The 13,163-nt window shown below is 39.8% G+C and overlaps 1 protein-coding gene across 7 annotated transcripts in view; it reads left to right on the forward strand.

Moving 5' to 3' along the window:
* LOC131694044 (CUGBP Elav-like family member 4) overlaps positions 1-13,163 on the forward strand; it is a 467,189-nt gene that overhangs the window by 335,815 nt on the left and 118,211 nt on the right. For all 7 annotated transcript variants that reach the window (XM_058982390.1, XM_058982393.1, XM_058982391.1 and 4 more), the window contains one exon: positions 2,146-2,225. In XM_058982390.1, coding sequence (XP_058838373.1) covers positions 2,146-2,225 — 80 coding nt within the window. The remainder of the gene's footprint in view (positions 1-2,145; positions 2,226-13,163) is intronic.

Here is a 13,163-nt window from a genome sequence, read left to right on the forward strand (position 1 = left end):
CTTTTTGGATAATTCTTGGATTCGGGGTGCGCACCTGAAACCCTAGCTTTTCTTGGCGTCCAGCTGGATTATCGTCGCTCGTCTTCGGTATGGCCTTCCTGGGCTTCTCTTGCTGCTGTTGCGGTTGCACTTGTTATTGCACTTGTTCGTTTTACTGAGTCGGCGATCTCACTAGCTCACCTTTAACGAACAGGTTCACCATACTCGCTCCGATAGAATTTTTTTTATTTTGTCTTCTTCCATGCTTTTTGGGTCCCAACTCCAAGCCGCTATCTACGCCCGCAATAAGTAGTCGCCTTGTATGATCCCATGGTTACCTTTGCGAGCAGTGAGGTCGCATTCAAGGACGGACGCGGTCCTTCATAGGGTACCGCGTTCAGAGCCGGATCGGCACTAGTCAGAGCTTCAACTGAGCCTACTTTCACCGACTAAGGGGCCGGGTTTCAAACGTACTTGGAGACCGACTAAAGTTATATTGGGATGGGGAGCAGCCAGTACCATCAGTCCATTAGCCGTTTCGGAGAAGTGTCACCCATCCTTACTAGGGTAGTGGAATGGCGTGGCTGTCCATCCGTGAAATTTTTTGATGAAATCCCTATTCATGTCCATGTTCTGCCTCTTTTGTATGTATGTGTGTGTCAAATAATGTCATTCAATTTTCTCAGGTATGGCTGAACAGATTTGCACAAACTTAGCTTCAAATGAACGGTATACTGCTTCAATAAGACGCTATTAAATTTTTAGTTGATCGGACTTCCTGTTCCAGAGTTACGAGTTGAATTCGGCCTCACAGCAAATTCTCATGTAAACTGGCAACCCTATGATGTCCTAATGATGTAATGCATAGTCAAATGGGTTCAACATTATTTGGATTTGCGGGTCTAGATCACTAATGACCAATCAAAGAATCTTTGATCACATTATCCACGTATAACGGATCTGCCCCTGGCAAACTCGTCAAGTTCCGGAGCGATTGTCACACATATTTCCCAGAACTTCAAACTTATGTTCAAAGAAGAGTTACAATTCTCCCATTGATTTTTGTTGAATTTCATTCAGTTCTGACTTTTGGTTCCGGAATTACAGATTGGTTACTGCGCTCGCATTGGAATTGCTCATACAAACCGTTACAATCGTAATACCTCATAAATTAAAAATCTATTGAAATGAACATCAAATTACTTCGATTCACAGATCTAGATCACTGATGGCAAATCAAAGATTGTTGTAATATCTTGTTCACTATGGACAATTACGGATGGTCCGGGTTTCGGTCATATTCCAGAACTTTGGTGTTGATTGAACAATTTTCACTAACCTAGTCTCAAATGGAAGGTAAAATATTCAGTTCGATGTTGAAACGTCCGTCTGCTCCTTCCCCTGCTTCTACTCACCTCTTCTCCATTCTCAGCCACCCACCCTTACCGACCTCTTTTTTAAACCAATCTCACAAATATGTAAAAATATGTTGATATGATAAAAACATTGAACTCACGCTGAATGTTAAATTTTTGTTTGTTTCAAGCTTCGACATATGGCTTATTATGTTCGTGACTGTTGTACACTTATATATATGCTTACCAAGTGTAATAATAATGTAATAGACATTTCCACAATATTATACTGAAAGTAATCGGGTATTACATCATTGGATAAATGAGAAAGGCACAATCGCACCACTAGGTGGATCAAAACAGGTTGCTTAATATGCACAAGTTGTCATCTAAGTAACCACATATTTTATAGTGAAATCAACAAAACTGCAATGTACTCCAGTCTTCGTTCTATTTACAATTGTTTTATCAGTGTCATCAGCCTCTTTCCGTCTCAATAATTAATTATCGACATTACCAAGCAGCAGGCGCGACCTCACTTGAAACCAATACCATCACGATTTATAACGTAAACAACTCCACTGGGTTCGCGGTTCCCCATTCAACCGAGATTGCTCATCGCAATTACTCAAGCTTGAAGTTGTGCTAAGCCTTTGCCTACTTCGTTTACCATCAATCCCCGGTAGAACTTCAACGTTCGAAAGGAACAGCAACCAAGCTCTGCCACTGCACTGTGTAAATCGGGTGCGCCCATATTATTTTGCCACGCTCACTAACAAGACGTTCCGCTTCTTTTCCTCTTTATTTCCAGGTTGCGCCTTTGTAAAATTTACCTCGCATCAAGAAGCTCAAGCTGCTATAACAACCCTTCACGGTAGTCAAACTATGCCGGTAAGTATCAACAACGCTCAGTTCCTCTTGTGGAATCTGATGCCAAAAGCTCAGATTCTTGTTTTTTCCTCGTCCACTTTTCTCCACCATCGGAATAAGAAGTCAGGTCCTCAGCCAACGTCAAATTAAAGAGCTTTGCTTCCGGGAATGGGTCCGTGCCGATTGCAAAGTCGATTCGCTTCGCTGGCAACTGAAACAAGAACTGCCTTTTGTCAGACTCTCGGATGCCGGACTTGTTTCAGAAGAAATTTACGCACGTAGTATGGATGGGGGGGGGGGGGTTTGGGGATTTCTCAAAATGGAAAGTGATTGCGTGTCACTTAATTTAATTTGTAACCCTTTCTCCGTGCTTGTGGTGCACGAACAACAAAACGGCACCGTCGTCGAACGCGCCTTGAAATGCGGAACGGAACGGAACCGGAAGGCGCAAACACTTTCACTCAACACTCGTTCAATACTCACCGGGTGAAGCTGAAATAAGGGGTGGAGGGAGTGGGAGGATGTGGAATTTGAACATGATTTTTTACTCTCACCGTGACACCGCCACCGAAAATGCCGAAGCGGTGGTGGTGCTGAGGTCTTTTCATTTTCATGAATAATTTAATAAAATTAGCTACCATCTATGCGTGAAGTTTATGAAAATGTCAAACATCGTTGTTAATTCATTTAATTTTTACGCGAGCGGGCTGAGAGCAGTTTAGTGAAAAACTACGACCACCCTTGAGAGGGTGGTCGGGGGTGTTTAGCAGCCCTTGCCTCCGTTGGGACAACGTTGTCGTGTGAAAATGGCGATGTTTTTGGAGGTGTTATACAAACAGGTTGCTCGTGATTTTCTAATATGGTGCGAACACGGCCCAGCTGGTCGGCAAGTTTCGTGCTTTTAGGCACTTATGATTAATTATCGCAAATGGGCGTTCGTGCTGCACTGTATCCATTGATGTAGCGTTGGAAATTTTGGGTTGGGTTTGATTTCCTGTTTGGCATAATAGTTACTGTAGTGCGCGATCTACATATATAGAATGGTTGGTGTTTTAAAATGCACTAATTGTGTTAGTTTAGAAACGGTTTTAAATTCTGAATTAAACAATTTATATTGATGTGCTTCAGTAATCGTTGTTTAATATGCGAACACGTTATCTTATCCGTCATAACATACAGATCTACAGCCGGAATTGTTCGGTCATATCGAAGCGAAATACAAAAGCCCTTCCAAAACACATTTACCAAGACTCTACATAGCTTATGCCTGGCAGCTAATACAACTCCTTATCAGCCTAAACGTTTGTGTCCTTGTCAGCAACAGTATACATAATTACCATCCGCAACTAATTCGACCACCCTTTTGTCTAATCTCACCTTTCGGCAAATCCTCGCACCAGCCCATCATCGACAGCCGAGACAAACAGACAGCCACCATGGGCGGGTTTCGCCTTGATGCGCTTATTATTCATCACCTGTTAAGCTCAATAACGTTTATCATAATCGGCCAGATGTCATTAACAAGAGCCGAAATGATAATAATTTATCCCCCGAAACATTTGTAAACACGAATAACCAAAGTACAATGTACAACTCGGAGCACAATCCATCTCCGTTGGTTCTCGATTACTGGAGCCTCCTTCCTTCCTGAGAGATACTGTCCAGCGGCGAGCGGCCACCCAGCTCCCAACTAATTCGCCGCTAGATTGTGTCAGAAGCAACAATGGTGAAAACCCGAAAAAGAAGGAAACGTTTCTCCTAATGCCACCAAATCAACAACAGATGTGGTTGGTTTTTCGCTTTCGGACAGAAACCCAAATGATAATGTGACCCGAACGGACAGAAAAGCTCTTCCCATTCTCAGTTGACGTCCTGCGCAACGAGTGTGTATGAGACCAAGTTCACATGTTGCCGAAACGTTTATCAGCGTACTTACGGGGGGCAGTTGGCTGAAGAGAAACGCTCCTTACATGACTCGTTCAATCTATCGCAAACTAGTAATTTTCATTGTTATCCTTCTGCTTCTTCTTCTTCATCATCATCATCGACTAGCCCGATTCCACTCAGCAGCACCGGATGCTGGGATGTAAATGTGCTCCCTGTGTGAGCGGCTCGATTCGGTCTCGTATACGGCAAGCTAACAAGCGCATTAGGTATACGAGGTTTCGGTTGTATTAAGGCCATGCTCGTTTCCCAAGCTCACCGTCACTTTGTCCTTAGGGTGAAAAGCATCCATCGAGTCGAGTAGACGTCCTCTTTCCTGCCAACCCGGCAAGTAGTGTGTGAAACTGAAAAAGGAGATTGATAGATATTAGCAAATGTGTCTAGAGTTTCTTTTCCTATACTCTACACAGAACATCGAGAGTGTTCAGAAGGACTCTTGCGAGAAGGAACCGTTTGAGTATGGCGCTGCATGGACAAGGAAGGAACAAATAATCCTTATTAGAGAACGTATAGTTAAGTTACCTGGGCAATTGTGTGCCTCTTCTGGCATTTTTCCGTCCTAAATTTCGTAAAAAAGCACTTGCCGTTAGCGTTTGTTGTTTGGGTGGTGTGTACTAAAGAAGAAATATTTTCTGGTTTGCGTGGTATTTCTCTGATTAGGAGTTTGATATGGTTTCTGTGAAATCTCAATCAGACAGTTTCTGTTTACAAAAGTTGAAGTATTATCCGGTAACAATGCGTCTTCTTTAAAATCAGACACACAATGGAGTCGCGTGGTTTCCTCTGAAAAAGTGATAGAAGCATAAAACCGATCACAATTCAATTTCAATTTTAATTGTGTATTAATATAGGCAAATAAAATGGCTTTGTAGTGTAGTGAATAGATGATGCGGATTAGAAGCTCTTTAAATTCTGTCCTAAGCGGATTATTTGAATGTGTTATGTCGAACAATAATAATATCTAACCTTTTGTTCCTTCATCTTCACTTGTACTTGGCGGTAATCTATTTCGTGTTACTGTGAATAAGATTCGTCTGAGCACACATCACCAGCTCCTCCCCAGTATCCTACATCAGACGCAAGCCAGAAGTCAAATATTAAACGTACGGTAGGGGAGACTGAGGAGACTTGATCCCCTTTTTTATTTTTCAGTCCAATTCCGTGGAATGATAACAAACTATGTATTTTTTGTAGTTTTATATTGTTTCTAGGGATGACTAATAATCATAAAAAAAATAAATGGAAATATTATACTGGACATGAGTATGAGCATTTCTGAAAAACAACAAAAAAATGGAAAATTCTTAGATTAGTGGAGACTCGATCCCTAATTTGGAGACACTTGATTCCTTTATGAAAACGTGTTTAAAAGAGCATGTAGGGTAATAAGCCTATTTTTGCCCTGCTTCTACTATCATCCTACCCATCTGAAGCCTTTGGTTAGAGCAGCGTCTGCCATCTTTGCTCAACGCATTGACTCAAATGCAAAAAATATTGCGATAATGGAGGTACTCGATTAGAGATTTTGCTGCGCTCAAACAGAAGATTTTCACCATTCTCAAGACAATTTTATTATTATATTGGCTCTTAATAAAAGGCGAATGACCTTAACGTTAAAACCACTATAATCGAAATAAAAAAATGGACCTTAATAACAAATCAAAGAAGCTGAAATAATAAAATTATTGTAGTAATAATGTGGTACCCTTCTTAATAGGGCAAAAACGGGTACATTACCCCATTCAATTTTATAAATGGATTGTAGTATTGATTAAATTGTTATGATTAGATATTGTTATTTTTGTTACTACATATTAGGCATCTCTCACCTGATTTTTTTACGAATTCACCAAATCTCCGTGCAATTATTTGAAAGCTGTCTTTATTATGGTTGAGGAACGTCAAATGTGGGATGAATGGTTGCTACGTATACTGTAGTAAACAATTACAGTTATGTTTCTTTACGATGAAGCGTTCATTTTTGACATTTTTTATGACAACAATGACTTCAATTGTTCTGGTGTGAATTTGGTTATTTTCAGTGGTGTGTATGAAGTACGGCGAAGGGGATCAAATCTCCACGAATTTGAAGGGATCAAGTGAACCCATAGCATATATTTCAGCAAAATTTAGTTAAAATATAGTTGAACAAAAGAATCAGCTCAATCATAACTTATTCATACAATTGACATTCTCCTGTAATTCTGTATGCAAAAGTAGAGTATGTAGTGGGTGATTTTATCAATTGTATAAAAGTTTGAAAATTTGAAAAATAAATCTTCTTCAGTTCTTCTGAGACTTTTTTTTAAATCGGTAAAAATTCGGTTACACAAAAGTCCAATTTCTTTTTTCTGTGTTAATGAAATTTATGTTTAGGTAAAACTACGCAACTTTATAGTATATTCGATTAATGTATTCTGATCCGCCTTTGAGTTACAATGATGGGATCAAGTCTCCCCGGGGATCAAGTCTCCTCAGTCTCCCCTACACGAAATGAATCAGCTCGCACGTACCCCTTTCTCATATCGACAATCAAACGACCAACCCGAACATAAATGGCATTATCGAAACAAACACAATCCAATAATGGTGTTAATAATCATACAACTGCGCATTTTATTTGCACACCACATCACGATTTAATAAAAACATAGAAACACGACCGTTACCGCATCTGTTGTCTCAATTTTTACTTCAGCAAAACGGCAGGATAGCTTTAAGAGATGGAGCATGGAAAAAACAAGAAGCGTATCATGCCACGTGCGTGTGTTTGCTAAATTAACCCGAAGTCGGAGCTAGGGGCGTAGATGGTCGTTCGGCTCCAGCCACGGTTCGTTACATTTTTTTGGTTGCTCTGTTGTAGGTAACATTTGGGTTCGAAATGCCGCGAGGGTAAATTTAGGAACTCAGTGTACTTTTACTGGACAATCTACTGCTAATGTTGGCATAGGAAATTCGGTGATCTGAGGGTTGACCGAGCCCTTTAAAAATTGATAGAGGAACTCAAAAATTTCCACTGCCTATTGAAGGTCTGTAACGCATTGTTTCGAGCATAATTACAGGTGAGTGTAAAAATTTCTTTTGTGGATACTCCTACTTGATAAATAATCAGTTTAGTTTTGAAAACCTTGGTTTGGCTTCCGCAACACCAGATCCCTTGCCAAATAATGAACCTTTTGAACTTTAATTATTTTTTTTATAACCCCCCGGCACTCTCGCACATATGGCTACTCGAATGAGCAGCCGCTGGTGCTGAAAGAAGATTTCGCTAGAGTTTCTGAAGATGTTGCATTAATTACAACTGCACGAGTGCCGGAGGGCTAACGTGTAAATAAAATTCTCTAAAAATTAACTCTTTGAAAACCTGAAATGGTGTTTTGTGACGAACAAAAAAATTATAGGGTGTACAAGACACGACCGCAGTTACATTGAAAATGCAGCATTATTAACCCTTAAAGGCGCAATTCAATTTTTTCCCATTATACTCGTCCCAATAAGGAAAGCTTGCTAACAACTATGTTTTGGGATACGAGACGAAAATCCTTTGAAACAATTCGAACCTTTCCGGCGATTCGTTTCTGCTGCATACATTCATCTTTCACAGCTCATGCCAAATGAGCACTATGTAACACAAAGCGATCTCTTTTATTAACTTTTTGGTGCAGATGAAAGACCATCCTTTTGTGCGACAAATAAAATATTTTCATCATTCTTTTTGGTGTGGCTTCCCGATCAGAAGAGCATAACAAAACAATAACACTATTATAACTATGGTTGATATTTATAACAACGGGAGTTATATTCAGATAACGGAATTGAAAGTGGATTGCGGACAGATTTCTATACTATCAATATTATAACATGATCTATTATGAGACCATCAATTTATAAATTGATCGTTTGTTTCTAGGTCACTGTCATTAGATGATTATATCTGATACAGTTCTCTCACAGAATGCCTATATACTTTTGGAAAAAAATTATATCTCATTTAGTTTTAATTTTGATAAAATCATATCAAATTTTGTTACAATTTTGTTATAATTACCCAGGTTATTGTTTTATTTTTTGTTATTTTAACAAGTAACCAGCCGGATTTATAACAGGTCCTGTTTCAAAATATTTTTGAAATAAATAACTCCAGGTGTTATAAATCAGTTATGCCCTTCTGATCGGGTTTCGCTTAGTGGCAGGGTTGCCATATTCACTTATATTCGTAATGGTTTTGCAAAAACCATCGGGTTGGTAGATTAGTATTTTGAAGAATATTTGCATATGATATGATTCACTGGTAAAGGTATAGAATTAACAAGCACAAACTTAACACAAATTAATAAAAGTAATTTTCTAATTGAATTCTTTTTTCCATTATATACTCGTCCTAATATGGACGGTTTGTTTGGGATATGTGATGAGAATCCTATGGAACGATTTAAGCCTTGCCTGCACGACTGATACGCACGGCATAAACCAGCAATTTGCTATCTTGCCTCTGTTCCGCCATCGTCGTTTGAAGCTGCGAACAAAATCCTTCCAGCGCACACAGACAAACGTTCCCCTTCAGTAGCTCGTGATCAAATGAAAGATCTCCTACAAGCAACAATGGCGATAATCCAACTGGTTCTGCCAGCAGATCAGGCATAGCAATGAAGGAATTAGATCAAAAACATTCGATGAAATATGTAGGATGCTTATGAATGTCGAGATGAGGTCCGTGTTATGGAAAGTCTTGCGCAAATTGGTTAAAATTTGTATATGTTTTCCCTATTTATTGCATATTTACGTATTTTTCAATAGTGTGCTAATAAAATACACAGATAAATTTGATAACAATTTTTTACTGGCAAGTTTCAGAATTGATTGGTGTTCGAATCATTAAAATCCATCAATAATAAACAAAACGTAAGCGAAAACTTTATCTGTTTCCTTACATTTTCTCAATGTTATTACAATAATACCGAATTTTCAATAGTGGAGAGTTGAAATACCAATTTATAGTTGCAACCAATTTTTAAGTTGGACTTCTCTGAATCTATTAGTATTTAAATGACGCAAATCCATCAAAAATTAACAGCGCTACAGTCGTTTAAAAATATACCACATTTTCGTGACGCAGTTCGAAATCAGATTTTAGTTTTACACCTAGCCCCAGTCCCATATAGTAGAGTAAAGCATTTTCAATGCTAAAAGATGTGTTTCGACGCACATTGTCCAGGTTGTATAAATCAGGAGCTGAACAGTGTTCACAGATCTTATTCTGATGTTTCGGACTCGTTGGTGTTTGCACGCTCATTGGTTGCCACTGAATCGGTCAAGTGGGCAGTTGGCTGTTTTGCTCCATACAAATCGCCTCGGAAAGATGGAATCTTTCACGTGCTGCTGCAAAATGAATTTAATGTTCACAAACACGTCTTAAAAAGGATTCCGAACAAACAATTTAGCTGGATAATGACTTAAATAGTTCTTGTTCAGCCTATTCTCTTGGATCAATGGCTTGTTCAGCTTTCGTTGTTTGTTGGGTTATGCTTACCAGTCTTACTACCGGGTATATCCCGAAAGCATGACGAGAAATGAAATGAAATAAATATTAGATTTATTCCCAAAGAGGGAGCTCAGGATAAGAAGAAGGCTTATTAGCTTGAGAATTTCCACTAAAAGCTTTAGAACGGATAATCTATCATCACATGAAGCTTACTTGAATATCCAATGCATAAAATTGAACACGCATCTCAACATTGAAATGGGTTTCTCGCTCAAGCAATCTAGCGTGAGTATATTCCTAGATATCGAGGGGGCTTGTGATAATGTGTCCTTCCAGTTTTTCTGGTTGCCATGCGCGGTCATGAAGTTTCTGCATATATCTCGGGTTGGATAAACACAATACTTAGTAACCGCATTCTTTGCTCGTCACCTGGCCAGGCAGAGATAAGGAAGTTAAGTAAGTGCGTCTGTGCTCAGGGTGGCGTTCTGTCACCATGGAACATGGTTGCGGACGGTTTATTAAGGAAACTTGATGAGCTTGCATTTCCAACCTACGGATTTGCTGACGATCACCAAATACTGATGACTAGATTTTGCATCGGAACAATTGTTCTCAAACTTATCGGCATGATAAGATAAATTAACAGTTAATCCAAACAAAACTTCAATGGTTCATTTTAGAAGAGGAAGATAAACAACCGGGGTTCGTCCCTTGCATTTCTTTGATTCTGAGCTACTGTGTGCAGATCAAGTCAAACATGTTGGAGTTATATTGGATTCCAAAACGAAGTGATCTGCTTACATTGAGTTCAGAGTCAAAAAAGCGTGCATGGCCTTCGGACAGTGCAAACAAACTTTTGGAACGACCTGGGGGCTGGGGTCTCAAACCCAAGTACATTAATCGGATTTATACGACAATTGTACGTCCAATACTGTCATACGGATGCGTTGTGTGGTGGCAGAGGAGAGAGATGATGACGGTCCAGTCAAAGCTAAACAGTCTGCAAATAATGACACTTTCACTACAATCTCGACTGCTGCCCTTGATGCCCTTCTAAATATTAAACCTTTACACATGCACCTTAAACAAGAAGCACTATCATGTGCATACAGACTGAAGGTTACATGTCTTTGAAACAGTAACCATGTTGATCTTGGTATTAGTCATACAAGACATTACAAGGATTACATTGGGAGAATAAATTCTTGCTCTCAGTAATATTACACGTCGTTTTCCGTACAGCACATTCTATGTAAAGATTCCCCCCGTTGGCGAGGCTATAATGAGAGACAACAACAAACGCCAGTGGCCTGACGGCTTTCTGATGAAATGACGTGCTGGTGCTGGTGTCCACTATCCTGAAATAAGATTGGAATAGTCTCACTCGCTAGTTAGATACTATACAGTATTCCATGCATAAATTTTCGTGATTATGTGCGGAGTACGACCGGTCCTATAATAGAACTTGTCCGGCAAAGTTATTAATTTCTGTTCCGATAGTCAGGCTGCAATCAAAGCACTTAACCCGTACAAATCACGGTACAAGCTAGTGATCGCATGCCCAACCCAAAACGAAGAACTAAGCACTCTCAACACTATCTACCTTGTCTGGGTTTCTGGTATTACTGGAAATGAATGGACTGACAAATTGACCAATTCAGACTATTTGAATAAAACTTAATATCGAAGTGAATTTCGATAAGAGTATTATCTGAATTCAAATCAAACTCTTATTAATTTATGTGGAGTTCGTTGTTTAAAGTTTGCTAAAGGATGTTGACATTTAAAGATTCCACATAGGACCGCAGTATTCAGAACGTATATCCGTAGATATAGGTCTGATTCGTAAACCTGCCTGACTTTCATCAATATAAACGAAAAGGAACAAGTCGTATTTAAACTGCACGTTCAGGTTATTGTGCGTGAGGGAGACTAGCGCTTACCGGACCAAATTGTTGGAAGCCACAATGATATCTATTGAATTGCTACTTGAGGAGGCTCCGGAGTGCTACTGTAACAAAGACACCAGAGAAGTCCAACGAAGAACTTGGATTGACACTATTGATCCCGAACATGGATGAACAGGAAGCACGGAGAAGTCAATTACAATCTGACGCAATTTCTGTCATGCCATGGCTGCTAAATGGGTTTACCAACACAGATTCGGGTATGCGTAGTCCTCTCTCTCACCTCATTTTGGACCACTGAGCGCGTAGTTTTGGACTACCCACGGTTCGGTTAAACACAAAGTGCAATGTTTAGTATCAGCGAAGCAGACACCAGCCCAGATAACTTCTTTCACATAAAGAATCGCGACTAAAATACGTAGAACGCTATTAACGGAGTCATTGGGCAAATTATGTCGGATCTGCATCGAAACTGCGGCATGATCAAGCGAGCGGTTGGATCGAACAATGGTTAATTGCCTCATGGAAAAGGCCAGATCCACAGACAGCAGTTCTCCGGACGCCAGTGATCGCTGGACCGACCACGGCACCTAACCGGGAATAGAGCTGGATGTGAAATTGAAAGGCGAACAAATTGAACTATCACGTATTAAACTGAAGTTTCAGTTGAATGCATCAGGATGATATTTTAAACAGTGATACTATCACGTAGTTCGCTGATTGTTTGATAGCAGCAACGATTATTGAAACTAATCAAATACCCAAGCAAATTCTCATGGGTTCAAACACCTTGCAACCCAATAAAAAGACCAGGAATATGGTCCCTACCAAAGTTCACAACCATTAAAACACCATAAAATGGTCTTAAGACCCCAAAATATCCCAGTATATGGTCTCTGTATGGCATCTTCTGGACCATGGTGATGGTGTTTTCATGGGTTTTTCGTCTCAAGTTCGAATGAATGTAGCGCCGATTACACCGTTGTAGATCATTGTCATAAACGAAAATGCCATTAGATAATTCGATCTCAATCCATGAATTTCCAGTCTTCTTTCTCAATCAGGAAATTAGTATTTGGTGACCCCTTAGGATATCCACCAAGCATAGCTTTGGGGGGAATAAAATTGGCGATGCGGGAAACGCGGGCCTGAAGAAGGGTTTCTGGATTTTTTCATCCCGTAACGGGCCAAAAAGCGTACCTGTAAAACTTAAATGCTCATAACTATGGCATTTTTAACTTATTTGGCTACTTGTGGATGTTTCGGATTCATCTGAATCCCAGGAATTCGGATTTCCGGAGGAACGTGCCTCAGTCGGGATACCATTTTTGAATTCCAACGGAATACTGGTAATATGGATATCGAAATTCTTGGAATTGCTTCAGAAGGCTGTATGTCATGGTTTTGGTACCATTTGGTGATTTGACCCCGGAACGAATATTCCGGCTAATTCCCATGGGGCCATGAGTATCCGTTTGGAGATAAAATTGCTATGTTTTAGGATTTGTTGAACGGCCTCGTATCGTAAGAACGAACTCTTCAAGAAGGGCCACAAAATCTAGTGCAATTCAACAAGTACTCTTGTGTTTAGTTTAGCAGACTACTCCCGTTGGCTGAATCCGTTGT

This window comes from Topomyia yanbarensis, chromosome 3 (assembly GCF_030247195.1).
Source record: "Topomyia yanbarensis strain Yona2022 chromosome 3, ASM3024719v1, whole genome shotgun sequence".
Lineage (NCBI taxonomy): Eukaryota > Metazoa > Arthropoda > Insecta > Diptera > Culicidae > Topomyia > Topomyia yanbarensis.